General features: G+C 37.6%; 1 protein-coding gene and 1 pseudogene across 3 annotated transcripts; both read left to right on the plus strand.

Annotated features, from left to right (window-relative positions):
• Window positions 1-10678: 10678 nt before the first annotated feature.
• LOC147633843 (fatty acid elongase 3-like) lies at window positions 10679-12728 on the plus strand. Its single transcript, XM_086804897.1, has 2 exons — window positions 10679-10782; window positions 11030-12728. Exon 2 carries the CDS (start codon window positions 11110-11112, stop codon window positions 11923-11925), a length of 816 nt encoding a protein of 271 aa, XP_086661023.1. The 5' UTR covers window positions 10679-10782; window positions 11030-11109; the 3' UTR covers window positions 11926-12728.
• A 148-nt stretch (window positions 12729-12876) lies between these two features.
• Window positions 12877-15107, plus strand: LOC147633844 (syntaxin-132 pseudogene; annotated as a pseudogene). 2 transcript variants are annotated; one of them, XR_015266933.1, is made up of 2 exons: window positions 12877-13658; window positions 13794-15107. The product of XR_015266933.1 is annotated as a syntaxin-132 pseudogene, transcript variant X1 (transcript). The 2 variants fall into 2 exon arrangements; XR_015266934.1 differs by having other exon boundaries at window positions 13803-15107.
• Window positions 15108-16134: the final 1027 nt, after the last annotated feature.

Below are 16134 nucleotides of genomic sequence, written 5' to 3' on the forward strand. Positions count from 1 at the left end.
AATGTATAATGCCCTCTAACATGGATTTGTGAATAGGATTCGCATGAGATGTAACAAAACAGTATTCATATAGTAAGTAAAGTATATGTTACACATCACGGGGGAGCAAGAGAACCCCGTCAGAATACCTTTGGTTTGTTTAAAGACTTGTGAGCTGAGTTAAATAAAGTTGTGGTTAAAGAGACAAAATAGCAAATGTTGCATCTCTTCTCGATCAACTGTATCTGGGAATGTAGCTAATGGTTTTTTAATCCATCATGGAAGGTTGTGTCTAAGGGATATTTTAGAAAATCATTCCTTCTTTATTTTTCAAATATCATGTTGCATACCTTGTATAGTATGTTCATGAGTCCCATCTCCCCTATTAGTGGGATATTTTCATAGCATTGTGTGATATCCGCAGTATAAATGTGAAAGATAGTATGTGGAAGATTTAATATCACTTCTGTGGCATTTCTAATAATCCAAAAAGGATTCGTCTGTATTTTAAAAAAAGTTTTAATCTCTTCTTGCTTTGTCCCACAAGTTTTATGAAATTCCTCAAGAACCAAGTTAAGCACTTTGGTAAATATCAGTAAAGATACAATTAGCCACATTAGAGATCCATCTAAATTTGTTTTTATGGATTTTGAACGTAGGGACCAACACTGGTAGCCTTACGTTAGTCATTTCAATATTCATATTACATAGTTCTTCTTATAAGTCATTGGCAATTTGAAATGGATTGTTAGTGAGTTTGTAAAACTCGTTGTTTGCCAGATAGTCCATTGATTCCTTGCCATGTATGCAAGTTTTTTACAAATGATAAAAATGATGTTCGGTGCTTTGTCCAACCCAATCACCATGAATTTATCAAGTACTGTTTTTATCGAGTGAAGAAAATCAGGATTAATCCACAAGAGCTATCCTTTGATAGCCATTTCTTGGGAATCCATTTGATTTTTTCCATAAATAAGTGGGGCACAACTTCTGCAATTGCATTAAGTTGTGAAGACTCCAGTTAGAGTTTACTAACAATGTCTACTAGGCAATTTACTATAGCACTAATTGCTCAATGTGGATTTAGTGGTTCAGTGGGAATGTGATTCAAACCTTTGATTCAAACCTTTGAAAAGCAAGCTTCTCATATTAGTATCTGAAACAATGTTCAGATTTGTCGTGCATACATGTAATCCAAAATCTAAAAATTCTTTGGAATATATCATGAATTCGTCGCAAAAAGATTGTGGCATACTATCCTATCATAAGAATTCATGTTTGCAAAAAATCATTTTTAGACTAGTAGTATATCTCCAACTTACTTTGACATTTACCAAAGCATCATGATTCCCTAAGACAGAGTCAAACGCTATAGTTAATATACTTTTTAGAGAGGAAATTTCCAATAATTTGCTACTAGTAAAAAGGCAATGAGAAACGAAAGCCAATAAATCTTGCTAGTATAGGTGAAGAAGCCAAGCCCATGTTCATTGCCAAGGACCTCACCTCTAAGCAAGAAGGAGAATTGATTGCCTTACTCAAGGAATTTCATGATGTGTTTTCCTAGAAATACATGGCTATGAAGGGAATTTGTCTTGAAGTTTGGTGAAACACACTATCCCTCTGCGCATGAAGGCACAAAACCAACCAAACTAAGAGCCTATCACATAAATCCCAAGCATGGTCAAATGGTTGCACAAGCTCATTGATGTAGGATTTATGTATGAAATTGAGCATGAGTGAAATGAACACCCAAATAGAACAAAAAGCTTAGAGTGTGTGTTAACCTAAAAAATGTTAATGCTCCCACAATTTGTGATCATTACCCCTTGCTTTACACAAACCATATGTTGAAAAGCGTCATTGAAGCCGAAGCTTATAGCTTCTTGGATGGCTTCTTTGGCTACAAAACCAAGTGATGATCGACCCAATCGACCAATATAAGATGACATTTAATATTTGATACAAAATGGGAACCTACGTGTATTGCATCATGCTATTTGGCTTGACCAATGCTTGTGCCACCTTCTAATGCTTGATGTGTACAACCTTCAAGGATCTCCTTTGAAAGATCCTAGAGATATTCATTAATGACCTATGTGTGCACTCCAAGTGGAAGGAGCATCTTGCTTATCTTTGGCTAGTCTTTGAGAGGTTCAGACTCTATCACATCTCATTAACCCACTCAAATGTCAATTCTGGGTTAACGTAATTTCATCCTTGGACACATCATCTCCCAAGAACAACATCTCCACTGATGAAAACAAGATCTGTGTGATCTTAGAGGTACCACCACTTTTTAACTACAAGGGGTGGAGAGATTAATAGGGCACATAGGGTATCACATAAGATTTATCTTCCTGTATGCGATATATGCTAGACCATTGTATAAGATGATTATCATCAAATGAAAAGATAAATGCCAGACCATTGTATAAGTTGATTGTCTTTACATGGATAGATGAATTAATCTTCTATGTGCATATAGATGCCACCATTGGATGTGCTACATAACATGGACTTCCTTATGACCTTTGCAATGACAATGCTGAGCACAACTACACTACCATTGGATGCGTATTAGTAGCAAAGCTACATAACATGGACTTCCCCCTGTAACATTTTCTAAATGACAACATTGGGCACAACTACACAACCACTAAAAGAGGGGTTAAATTCGACCATCAAGCATTACTATATTTGGTGAATAAGCCTTGAACCATGGGGAATATCACCAGAATGGTGCTTATTCTTTTGAAGTGCAATTTCACCAATGCAAGGGACTGTGTATGTCCCAAATGGAGAACCGCCTCTAGGGGTGAAGATGATCTTCTCAATGTTCCACTATTCCACAACAACCACATACTAGAATGGAGTGAAGACATATTCATGGCCAATGGATTTCTGATTGGCTGTTCCATAAAAAAGGATTGGGCTAGATGTCTCATTATAGAAAGGCATCCCCCTATCAATTAAGAGGGAGAATGCTGAAGGGTTAAGATGAAATACGTCTATAAAGGTGACTTTGTTGTCATTCTTGAACAAGCCCATTCTAGCAGAGGTGGACACTTTATTGTGATGGTGGACATGACTTCTTGATGGGCTCTCTAGGCTACATTTTGGTGGCCTACACTCTTTGGAGATGCAAGCGAGTTCGTTAAATAGCGACAAATGCCAAAGGTTTTCCATAGTCTACGAGAAGGAGGATCAAAGCCCCTAGCCCCAATAGATTTGGAACAACCTTTTGAAAAATGGGGTTTAGATTTTGTGGGTTTCATTAGCTCAGTTGTTGTGGTGCTAAGGTGCGTTTCATCATCATTTTCACATACTCCTCACAAAATGGGCCGAGGCCAAAGTAACATAAAAAATAGACACAAGAGGTACTGCCAAGTTCCTCTATGAGAATGTGATTACCCATTTTGATTGCCCACTAGAAATATTGAGCGATCATGATATATACTTTATCAATGAAGTGATAGAGTTCTTACTTAAGGAGTCCCTTGTGGTGCATAGAAAATCAACACTTACTACCCACAAGAAAATGGCATGTTCGAAAGCACAAATAAGATTTTGTGCATTATTCTTACCATACCTTTTCAGCGTGCATTTGGGCTTGATGATGTAATCATACGAATGGAATACTTGGTTCCATTGGCATGATTACGTTAGCTGCTGTCTCAATACCACACCCTTTTAGCTTGCATTTTGGGTTGATGACATAATTATGCCAATGGAATACTTGGTTCCAAGCCTTTGAATTATGGCTAAACAATGGAAACCCTCTCACAAAGAGGTTAGTTATCTTAAATCAACTTAGTGAGAAAAGACTATGATTTACTTATGGATTATTGATGGTTGAAAAACTATGATGCATGCAGTGGCTTGATGACCAACTCAAGGATAAGTGTATAGAGGTAGAAGACATGGTGTTAATATACAATGTCAAGAATACTAAATGGAAACTTAAGTATAGAGGCCAAGGTCCTTGTTGAGTGACATGGATTTCTCCTTTAGGTGTAATAAAGATAGAGACCCTAGATGGAATTGATATGGAAGGAAGCTTCAATGGTAGCAAGTTGAAGCACTACTATGGACCTCTCATTGAGGCCAAGATCCCTATTGAGTAACAAATATTTCTCCTCAAGGCATAGTAAGGATAGAGAACCTAGATGGAATTGAGATGGAAAGAATCCAAAATGGGATTAACAGTCTCATAGACCTTCCCCTATAATCAACTTGTCATCCCTATATATAGCTGATTTCTCTACTTTGCATGCCTAAACTTATAGCCAAGTTGACTATTTCCAGCATAGCCACCTCTTAGCCTATTGTGTGGAGATCCCCCCTTACATCTTTTCCTTGAGGGGGAGGCCCAAATTTCCTTGACCTTTTATTATCCGACCTCTTTGCTGCTACATGGATGCATGTGCATAAATTCTTTACCTCATGTTGTCTAACCCATTATTTCTTTTTGAACTCCACAAACTCCTTCCAAAGTTGGGTTTAGAGTTCAACCTTCAAAGGATTCAACTAGAGAGAGAGAGAGAGAGAGAGAGAGAGAGAGAGAGAGAGAGAGAGAGAGAGAGAGAGAGAGAGAGAGAGAGAGAGAGAGAGAGAGAGAGAGAGAGAGAGAGAGAGAGAAGGCTCTATTTCTTTTTGAAATGCTCTAATTATTTTGGATTTTGTAGGAAAACAAGAAGAAAATCAAGATTAGGCTACATTTTCAATAAATGTTGCTCAATTATTTAAGAAAAATTGAGATTGGGGGGGGGGAGAGAGAGAGAGAGAGAGAGAGAGAGAGAGAGAGAGAGAGAGAGAGAGAGAGAGAGATGGTTGTGTCTAGTTTGGTAAGGTGCAAGTGGTTGGTTGCGTCAACCACTTGCACCTTACCAAACTAGACACAACCATCTCTCTCTCTCTCTCTCTCTCTCTCTCTCTCTCTCTCTCTCTTTGTGTGCGTGTGCATGTGCGTGTGTGTTAACCCCTCTAATCATCATTGTCATGGCTTTTTATAACATGCCCATGCTATCTCTTTGTAAATAATGAAATCTAATCTTTCATAACTTGGTGATGTCACTATAAAGCAACCTAATTTTAAGCTTCAGTGTTGGTGGAGAAGTCAATGGAATTGGTGATGTCATAGTGAAAAATTTATCTTTGGTCATAGTGAGAAAATTTCTCCTATATAGGTTTATACATTCCCTATTTTAAACTAAGCCTTATGAGCTCTCTCTTTCCCTCTTATTAAATACTTTCTTCTTCACTATCTTTTACTTGGTTTAGTTCATTGCTTGCATGTCTATGATGTAGTTATAGGGCTTAGTTTCTTATTTTTACATATTCCTTACCATTGAGATTACTCAAATTTACTTAATGTTGAGTTACATGCTTAAGATACATAATTTTTTGAGCTAGTTCAAGGGTTTCTTGAGAAAAATTTTAACTTCATGTTTGTGATCAATGGTTAAATCACATGATTGATGTTGATTCATTACATGAGCTAGTTTGTGAACAATGGTTAAATCACATGATTGATGTTGATTCGTTACGTAAGCTATGTTGATTCATAGGGTGAACTACACAATTTGTAAAAACACATCAAGTTGAGATTTGATAGTTTTGTGGTGGTTGATCATTAGTTTTTTCTCACTATGATTAATAAAGTGATCTATAAATTTACTTTATATAGCATTGAGAGTAGGTGATGTGGCACATCATGCACATGAACAGCTATGTTGATTCATAGGGTGACCTACATAATTTGTAAAAACACGCCAAGTTGAGATTTGATAGTTTTGTGGTGTTTAGCTTTCCCTCACTATGATTAATAAAGTGATCTATAACTTTACTTTATATAGTATTGAGAGTAGGTGATGTGGTACATCATGCACATGAACAATGTAATTCATACCATGAATCATGCTGATGTCTTACTATTCTACAGAGTTAAAAAATACAATTTTCATGGGCAGTTTGGACACTCTAACAGATTCTCTAAGCTATTTTGCATCTCACTTTAAGGTTTTATTAAAAATAAAACAATTAATGCTACCTAGTTTTATGGTTTTTAAAAGGATTATTGTGCCTTTATGGAAGGTGAAAAGGCACTATTTAAAAACCCAAAAATTAATCTAGAAAAAAAAGACATTAATCTTGTGTAATGCCAATTCATACTAATAAGCCATTTTCTTGGCTATATGCATTATTTCAAGTGCTTAAATACAAGAAAAATAGACCATGAAAACTAACTTGGCTCACATGTATGAAAGATCTTAGTTCATACTTATATGAACATTCACGTGTACGATAATTCACATGGCATGGAAAACTTACAAAACTCACATGTATAAATTAGCTTATTATGCTATATTTATAGGGTTGTTACTATAAATGAAATCTAGCCACATTTATTATTCAAGTACGTGAAAAAATGTTCTGATTTTCATAAACATGACTGTATATCCTTCACATGTAGATCCAACTTTGTAATCACACATTAACCATGATTAATTTTATAAATTAAATCCTTAATGTGACCAAAGTCTAAGCCACATAGTGGTTTTCTAGAGTCCACATACTTTTAAAATATGGTTTTCCTTGAAAAACCTATTGATGCACCTCTAATCTGGGAAATTTGCTAGTTAGAACAATCACTAGATTGTAATTAGAGCAATCAACCATATTCATGCACCTCCAATCTAGGAAAATTTTTAATTAGAATGACAAACTAGATTATTGTTCACTTAGCAATCCTAAGTTTTAAGCCTTGGTTTCCCACCAATCAAATCGTACATGATAGAGTACAATGAGCTCTCTTTTTCCATCCCTAGAGTGAGGTACCTTGGGATGGATAACATGAAGATGACAATGACATTGGAGCTAGTGCATTGGTGGCTCAAAAGGTGTAGACATGTTCTTAGATTTATGCTTGTAGAGATAATAAGGAAGGTCTCTTCTCTCTCTCTCTCTCTCTCTCTCTCTCTCTCTCTCTCTCTCTCTCTCTCTCTCATGTACTTCTCAACCCATTTTTATGCTTGTAAGGACAAGGAACAAGGATGGCTGGTTTTTCAAGTCATCTAGAGTAGGTAGAATATATTTCTCTCTCTCTCTCTCTCTCTCTCTCTCTCTCTCTCATGTTCTTCTCAACCTATTTTTATGCTTATAAGGACAAGGAACAAGGATGGGTGGTTTCAAGTCATCTAGAGTAGGTAGAATATTTCTCTCTCTCTCTCTCTCTCTCTCTCTCTCTCTCTCTCTCTCTCTCTCTCTCTCTCTCTCTCTCTCGCTCGTACTTATCAACCTATCCATATGCTTAATTATTATGGTCTCTAAATGCTTGTAAGCATGTGAGGAGCAAGCAAGGTGTTAGATGTGGATGGTTTTAAGTGGTGGTCTAGAGTAGGAAGAATTGCTCTCTCTCTCTCTCTCTCTCTCTCTCTCTCTCTCTCTCTCTCTCTCTCTCTCTCTCTCTCTCTCTCTCTCTCTCTCTCTCTCTCGATTTTATTTTTGAATGTGGTGTTTTATTGTTTGGAAATGTGGAGAAATGATGGATGTATGAAAATAAAGGACCCCAAGGGAATGTTTTCTTCTATAACACAATATATCCAAAAGGCTCTATGAGTGCCTACATGCAACATAATTTTGGGAACCTCTAAGAGGATTTTGTCCTCTCTAATACATGAGATCCTAGAAACCATCATACACATTATATCATGGGAGGGGAAGCCTTTATCTTAGATCAAATTCTCAATGCATTAAGAAAGATTTCAAGTTATTAATCATTTCTTAGTGTAATGGTTAAATAGCATGAAATTTTCAATGGGAAGACCCGAGTGTGTTATCACAATATTGTAAGGGTGAGGGGGAAGGGCCTGCATGCGAGAATGGGTCTATGTTGTATTAGAAAAGTTTTCTATATGAAAGGAAAAGATTTTAAGTTTAATTTTTTATGGTGGTGTGGATGTAGGCTACTCAACCTCCCTTTTAAAGATTCTTTATTTATCAAGCCCATGATTAATTTGTCTTTCCCTAGAGACATGGGCCCTTCAAACAAAGGTCAACTCAATCTCACAATTGATGAGCATCTACTATCACATCCATCACCACAAATTAAAAAAGTATTTATCTTTTATGTTCAAGAATGCAAATTTAGATCGTGGACATACAACCAAAAAAGTACAACTCATTTATAGCCTTTATCAATGCTTAAACTTCTATTTTAGAAGTTCTTCATGCATCTCCTTGATGTAAATTTTTAATGACCATCATGTAAGGGATTGACATGTGTAAACTCCTTTCATTTATTTTTTAATGACCATCATGTAAGGGATTGACATGTGTAAACTCCTTTCATTTATTTTCTATATCACAAGATTCTTGTTGATGTGATTTTGTGGCACTAAGAAGTTTACATTAGGTAGGTGATGTAAGAGATTGTAAATAGTTACTAAATTTCAAAATTGATTAACGAAAATCACAAGTAAAGTATTCAATACCACCCTTTGTGTTTTAGGTTGGTGTATATTTAACAAACCGTGGTCCATAGTGTGTTGGGTTAGCATCTAGAGTGTTAGGTTGGCATTTTCAATCGTGGTATGTAGTGTGTACGCTTGGGCATTTTCAATAAGGTCTCTACTATTTTTGACAGATATTTTTACAAAGAATCCAATAGATGGAAATGTAACCATGCATATATGAATGGAGGAAGGCTCTTAAAATTTTAGAATGATTTCATCAATCACTTATATGTTTTTTAGCTATGAAAATTGTCATGGAACTTTAGGTAAAATTGTCTATATTTTATGTTAATGATTCTTTAGATAAATATCGGTATATCATAAAGCAATTGTTTGTGTTTATGGGTGACTTATTAATGCTATATAATTTTAATGTCATTGCTTTCTAGAGGTGAGTGGGCCGTGCAGGTGGGGGTTTTTTGTTTGTCCTCTCTTATCATATGTAGCTATAGGCACATTTTACACACACACACACACACACATAGAGAGAGTCATGCACAAGTATATTAACATGCATGGATTTTGTATGATATCAAGACCTTGCACACATGCACAAGTATATTTATATGCATCGGCATTGTATTATCACAAGCACATTTTACACACACACACACAGAGTCATGCACAAGTATGTTGGCATGCATGGTTGTTGTATTATGACATTGTGACCTTGCACACATGTACACATATTTTTCACGCATGGACATTATATGGTGTCATAACCTTGCACATGTGTACAATGAATACACAACTTGAAAGGTACATAGTGAGATAATGTAATTTAAAATTTGGAAACCCAATTCAAGGGAGTGATTGGAAAAAAGTTGCTAGCCAAGCCAAAAGAAAAGGAAGGGAAAATTTTGCATAAAGAGGCCTGGCACACGTAAAAGATTGGTTGGAGATGACATAGAGTGTGGAGTAAAGTCAAAAAGTTTGTTCATCCTTCTATTCAAATGTATATGAGTAGTTTGCATGTTGGCATGCTTTCACAAATGTTAGGTAGTATAAACTAGTGTGTACTTGAGAAAGGTAAATAGTGTGCACTTTCGAGAAAGATCCAAACATATGTATAATGTCAATGTAATTTTTGATTAAGATGGAAACCACAATATTGAAATTTGGGACATGTATATAAGGGTGAGCATTCAAAACGGCTCTTTGAAGGCCAATTTTAAATATATTGCTTTAAAGGCATAAGTTGTCATGGAAGCTCAAATGAAGCACAAAAAAAAAGTGAGTACTTGACAATAACCTAGGAAGTCTAAAAATGCTCAAAAAATAATTGCATCATCTGTGCAATACTTATATTGGAAATGGTTCCAATCGTTGAGGCCCTGGGCATAATTATAACCATTTAAGAACCTTGCTTCAAAAATCTTAGTGGTTTTTCCCAACCAATCAAACTGCAAGTAATGCTTAAAAGAAGAAGATTTAGTACTAAAAAAATATAGTAATTATTGAGATCCTTGAAAGTAAAGGTAATGCCAAATTCCAATCGAGATTTTTCAAATTCAATGGGAAAAAGTGCAATACAAACCAAGTTTTTAAGCATTGACATATCGTAGTTGTTCTTTACCTATTCAACAAATCATACTTGGAAGATTTGTCGTACTTGGCATCACTAAAAACATTTTTTAGAATAAACACAAAGAAACTTCTACATGCAAGTCACATGAATCTTTGATTATGTGACTTGTTCAAGGATTTGTCATACTTGGAAGAACATCACTAAAAATCATTTTTTAGAATAAACACAAAAAACTTCTATATGCAAGTCACATAAATCAGAAGTTTGAAAATTCTAGAGCATCAATACATTACAACATAAAGAGGAGCCTCATCTTACTTACTGCAAAAATTTGGCAAGGGTCTAGAGACCTCACACAGTGATACACTAACATGCATGTGGCAATTTACCAAACAAGCTTTTAGACAAAAGTGCATGAACCATGGGTCAAAGACTTTTAGACAAAAGTGCACGCAACCTGGGTCAAAGGTTTGGGAAAAATTCCAAGTCCTAGATTATGTGGTGTGGTTGTTGAATATATGTACTCTAGAAAAAGAGACAGACAGAATTATATAATATGTATTTGAATCTAGATTTTTAGTTTTGTTTTGTGTGTGTGTGTGTGTGTGAGAGAGAGAGAGAGAGAGAGAGAGAGAGAGAGAGAGAGAGAGAGCTGCTTAACGTCGACTTTATTGATCTAGAGAGACCAATCGGCAGAGAGACTGTCATCCCAAAGGCAATCCCACTAGCCATATGTACCCCACGATGGGTGGCAGAAAGGTAAAGAGAGAGAGAGAGAGAGAGAGAGAGAGAGAGAGAGAGAGAGAGAGAGTTTTATGTATGTGAATCTAGTGTGTGTGTGTGAGTGAGAGAGAGAGAGACCTTTATGTATCTGAATCTAGAGTTTTAGGTATGTTAATGTGTACGTGTGTGTGTGTGTGTGTGTGTGAGAGAGAGAGAGAGAGTGTGTGTGAGAGAGAGAGAGAGAGAGCGCTTGAGGTTAATGTATTTGAATCTACATATTTAGGGGGGTGAATACGCATACACATGAAACATGTGCACCATGTAAGAACCATAATCGATCCATTTCTTCGCTAGCCACCAGCCATGGAGCGGATGCAGCAGGAGCTGATCTCGCGACGGTATTGGGGCGCAGACCACCCCAAAGTGGCGGAGTTTCGGTGGGACGACAGCGCGTGGGGATCCTCATGGGCCTCTATGGCGTTGTCTATAGTGTGCTACCTCCTGCTCATCCAGCTGCTCAAGCTGCTCCTCCTATTCCGCTCCAAGCCTTTCCCCCTCGGCCCTCTCCCGGCCCTCTACAACCTGGCGCTGCTTCTGGCCTCCATCGCCATGTTTGCCGGCTGCCTGCAATCGGCACGGGCGGAAATCCAAGAGAGCAGATGGCTGTGGCGCCGGACCAAAGCCGACTGGGAATGGCTCCTGTGCTTTCCCATTGGGACGCGCCCGGCCGGCCGCGTCTTCTTCTGGTCCTACGTCTTCTACCTCAGCAAGTACTACGAGTTTCTGGGCACCCTCATTCTGGTCCTCAAGAAGCGCACACCGACAGCAGGCCACGTTTTCAGACACGCGATGATGGTGGTCACGTGCTTCTTGCAGCTTCAATTCTCGCAGTCTTTGCAGATCCTGGGGCTGCTCTCCAACACGAGCCTCTATGTGGTCATGTACCTCTACTTCTTCCTCTGCAGCCTCGGATGGGCGCCCCCCTGGTGCCGCAATTTGGTCCGCTACTGCCAAATCGCCCAGTTTGTGGCCATCTCGCTGGCCTCCTTGGGCCTCTTGGCTCTTCATTTCACCAAAGAAGGCTGCAATGGCATGGCCTCCTGGCTCTTCACTACCCTCCTCAATGCAAGCTTTTTGCCCCTCATTGTTCTCATGGACCGGAAGCGCCAGTTGTATTAGCCCCACCCACCAGTCCAGGTGATAAACCACATTTTATGGGCTTTTCCACTTAGGTTTTCTTCCAACCCCCTCACTAAAGCAAACCAGACCATTCCACTCATTGGACACCCACTCTCAAGCAAAAGTGCTCCTTTTGAGCCTCAAATCTCCTCACCTTGTAATGTACCATGAACAAAACTTTATGAACTCCCACCATAATCTAGAGTGAGCCATCTCTCACATCTCATCCCTCTATCGTTACATTCGAGAATGCCTCGATGGCCATTGTACTACCTTGGTGGCCATTGTACTATGTTGATGGGTTGGTATGGTAGGTGAGACCACTTAATAGTGATGCTCAGTGTTATTGGTACTTGTATTTAGGGCCATGCTAGTGTCATTAATATTGTGGTGCATTATTGGTGCATATGTTTGTGCCTATTTTACATTATCATGTCCATATTAATTGTGTGGATTCCAACTAATTGTTGTAATCGACATGGTTGGATGTTTGTGAGATAGGTGATGAGTACTTTGATGGCACCTACAGAGGTGTTGCATTGATGATGATCTATACATAGCACGTGAACACCTACTATGGTGTCGTACGGAGTACTATTTTGCTTGACCGTGTACCACATTTTTAGATTTCATATTATTCCATCCAAATTGTATTGTCGGGACATTGATTCATAATTTTACATGCTTCTTAGTGATTTGTTTTATGCAAAAATATTATATGCATGGTTAGATGTGATTATTTATGTAAAAGGGAAGTCAATTTTAACAAGGAAAGCTATTTTTGGCTTCTTAGGCTACACTTTACAAGTGATTGTTTTATGTAAAAAGTAAGTCAATTTTGTTAAAAATGTGGTGCCAATCATGTTGTAATGCCAATTTATGTGTGGCGAGTGTATGTACCTTGGGAGAATTATGGAGCAAAGGTTAGAATGATGTGTGAAATGAAAGGACAAATGACCCTTGAGATGTGGAAAGGTCAAAATGTATGTGGTCACATTGGTTGTAGGCTATTTAAGAAGCCAAGAACTTAATGGAATGGGAGAGCTACTTGCAATAAAGTTTGTGTCTCATAGTCTTGCTTATCTCTTAATCGAAGTGTTAATTTATCATTAGTCTTCATCATGATTTACATCACTTGCTATGAGCTGCCCTAGCAATGCTATTCTTAACATGGTATCAGAGCCACCTAGGGATGGCTATAACATGTGATTAGGGTTAGGATTAGTTTTGTCCTCCTCCTCATCCTATCAGGGTTTTCTCTCTTCCTTGACTTCCTCATGTTGGATTAACAAGACTGATTAGGAACTTCTCTTACTGTCCTCTTTATTGCTTCCTAGAAAGAGAGAGATGTAGAAATGGGAGATATAAGGCTCAATTCATTCTCAAAGGAGGTGGATGCAATAAACAAAGACATGGAAATGCTGAAGCAACTGCTTGTAAGGCTTCAGAAGGAAAATGAGGAGAGCAAGGCCATATACAAGGCACAAGCAATGAAAGCACTGTGTGACAAGATGGATCGAGATGCGGAAGCGGTTTTGAAGATGGCCAAGTCTATCAAAGCAAAGCTGGAGGCTCTGGACAAGGCAAACACGGATAATTACAAGTATCCTTGATGTGAATTAGGGAGTCTAACTGACAGTTCTCGAATGACTACGACAAACTCTCTCAAGATAAGCTCAAGGAAACTCGGGGGGAGCAATTGAACGACATCGAGCATCATGTGAGCCACGCTTGTGAGTACTTTGACAAGGATAAAAAAAGATTCATTTCTGTCACACAGAGTAGACGTTTTTGGGGCACTTCAGTTGAGAATTTTAGGCACTAAATTGCACTTTACCACATCTTTTCACCTAAAATCAATTGGATAGATTAAACAGCTCAGTGATGAGATGAGATGATTCGGGAGGTGAGATCAACAAAAGTGACCCTCACAACGAACAACACAGGTGTAGACTCCATCATCATATAGTAAAAAGATCACCAAAATCCATCCATATTCAGATAAGCATTCATTTTTTTTTTGTGTGGCCATTAGTGAAGAAAGATAAGGTCCTACTTGGTTCTTGGTGTAAAATGGCTTTAGAAGAAGAGTGTGTTCACATGGGGTTTAGAAGTTGTGTGTTAATGATCCTTGTATATGTCATTATCATGGGCTTCAATCTTATTGAACTCCTCATCAACAAAAAATTTCACCAAGAAGTTATAAATATAACCCTTGTAAGGCACCAATATGAGCATGCATATGTCATTGACTCATACTGATGCTCCAAAAGGATAACTCTCCCAAATGTGATTATGTATGATGATGTCTATGTTATGTTAGCGTGGGGCTTGGGCAACCCTTGGCCAAGATGTGCCCATATGCAGACGTGATGATGTCTATTTCCATATCCATGTTATGTTCATGTTTATATGTCATGTAATCACCTCTAGCCACCATCGATGATGTAGGCTAAGTGTTGTATGTGATTTCATTATGTCAAGTATATCACATTTCCTTCTTGGGATGAGACCTATTTGGGCACCAAGGGGGGGGGTGTTGAAAATGTGGTGCCAATCATGTTGTCATGTCAATTTATGTGCGGGGAGTGTATGTACCTTAGGAGAATTATGGAGCAAAGGTTAGAATGATGTGTGAAATGTAAATGGTGAAGAAGAGTCTAGAATGTGGTAGATTCCATGATGATGTGTAAAGGTGCCTCTTGGAGTTATGAAAGGACAAATGACCCTTGGATATGTGGAAAGGTCAAAATGTATGTGGTCACATTGGTTGTAGGCTATTTAAGAGCCAATAACCTAATGGAATGGTCACATTGGTTGCAGGCAATTTAAGAGCCAATAACCTAATGGAATGGGAGAGCTATTTGCAATAAAGTTTGTGTCTCACAATCTTGCTTATCTCTTAATCCAAGTGTTAATTTCTCATTAGTCTTCATCATGCTAGGAGCCACCCTAACCATGCTATTCTTAACAAATTTTGGCTTCTTGGGCTAAATTTTACAAGTGATTATTTATGTAAAAAGGAACTCAATTTTGATAAGGAAACCTAGTATAAGCTTGTTGGGTGAAATTTTACAATATAATTTTAAATACCCAAGTGAGAAGAGGGAGCCTCTCATGTTGAGGGGAAGATTGCACCCACCAATGCTTATTTTCTTATGCTTTTTGTTTGTGTGCATTGTATTGGGTTGTTTAATTTGTTTATGTCAATTGAAGCTATGGTTGTAGACATGTATGTCATTGATTAATATCTCCTTGTCCAAGTCTTTAACTCTTGTTTTACCCTTCCCTTGCTCTTCCTTTGTCCAAAAATTCAAATTCCCTTTTCTTCACGACTTCTGTAGACCAATTTTTCTTTGATATCCACAAAGCTCTTGAAATTTCAAATTTCTCCTGGAGATGTGATTTTTTAATTCAGTTTTCAAGGTCCAGATTTTGTCCTTAAAAATGACCTTAGATTTGATACCAATGACAAGATCTTGGATAAGAAGATATTAATCAACCATATACATGTCTACAACCATAGCTTGAATTGGTATAAGCAAATTAAACAACCCAAGATAAAGCATGTGTAAAAGGCATAAGACAAAGAGCATTGGTGAGTACAATCTTCCCCCCAACATGAGAGGCTCACAAATTTGCAAAATTTTGTCCAAGGAGTCGATAAAATAGCATTCCTTGTCAAAATTGGACTTCCCTTTTACATAAATAACCAATTTTTCATTAATTAATGACTAAAGTATTTAAGCTTATGAATCAACGCCCCAACCATACAAAATGGGTAGAATAATATGAAATCCAAAAATGCGACACATGGCCAACCAAAATAATTCTCTGTATGACACCATAGTGGGCATTCACATGCTATGTATATATCATCATCAATGTAGCATCTCAGTTGGAAAGCACCATCACATTACTCATCACCTATCTCACAAATGTTAACCATGTGAATTACATAATTGGTGGCCTTTTAAAGGCTAGGAAAGCTTGACAATGCTACTTCAAAGTTTGTTTTGAACTGCTAAAAATCAATGCCCCACTCTTATTGACACTTATCAATGTTTCACAACACTTGTGTTTGTAAGGCTTCCTTTGTGAAAAAAAACCATGTTTGAGCAATCAGGTGCTTAAGATCTCCTTTTTTATAGTATAGGGATCCATTTGTGTGACCAAGATACTTGTGATAAGATCCATTTTTGACCAGGA

This window comes from Cibotium barometz, chromosome 11 (genome assembly GCF_041138505.1).
Source record: "Cibotium barometz isolate CiBa-2024 chromosome 11, ASM4113850v1, whole genome shotgun sequence".
Classification (NCBI taxonomy): Eukaryota; Viridiplantae; Streptophyta; class Polypodiopsida; order Cyatheales; family Cibotiaceae; genus Cibotium; species Cibotium barometz.

Bases quoted from the DNA above. Each gene is read 5' to 3' on its own strand.
- LOC147633843 (XM_086804897.1), top strand. From the start codon at position 11,110: ATGGAGCGGATGCAGCAGGAGCTGATCTCGCGACGGTATTGGGGCGCA.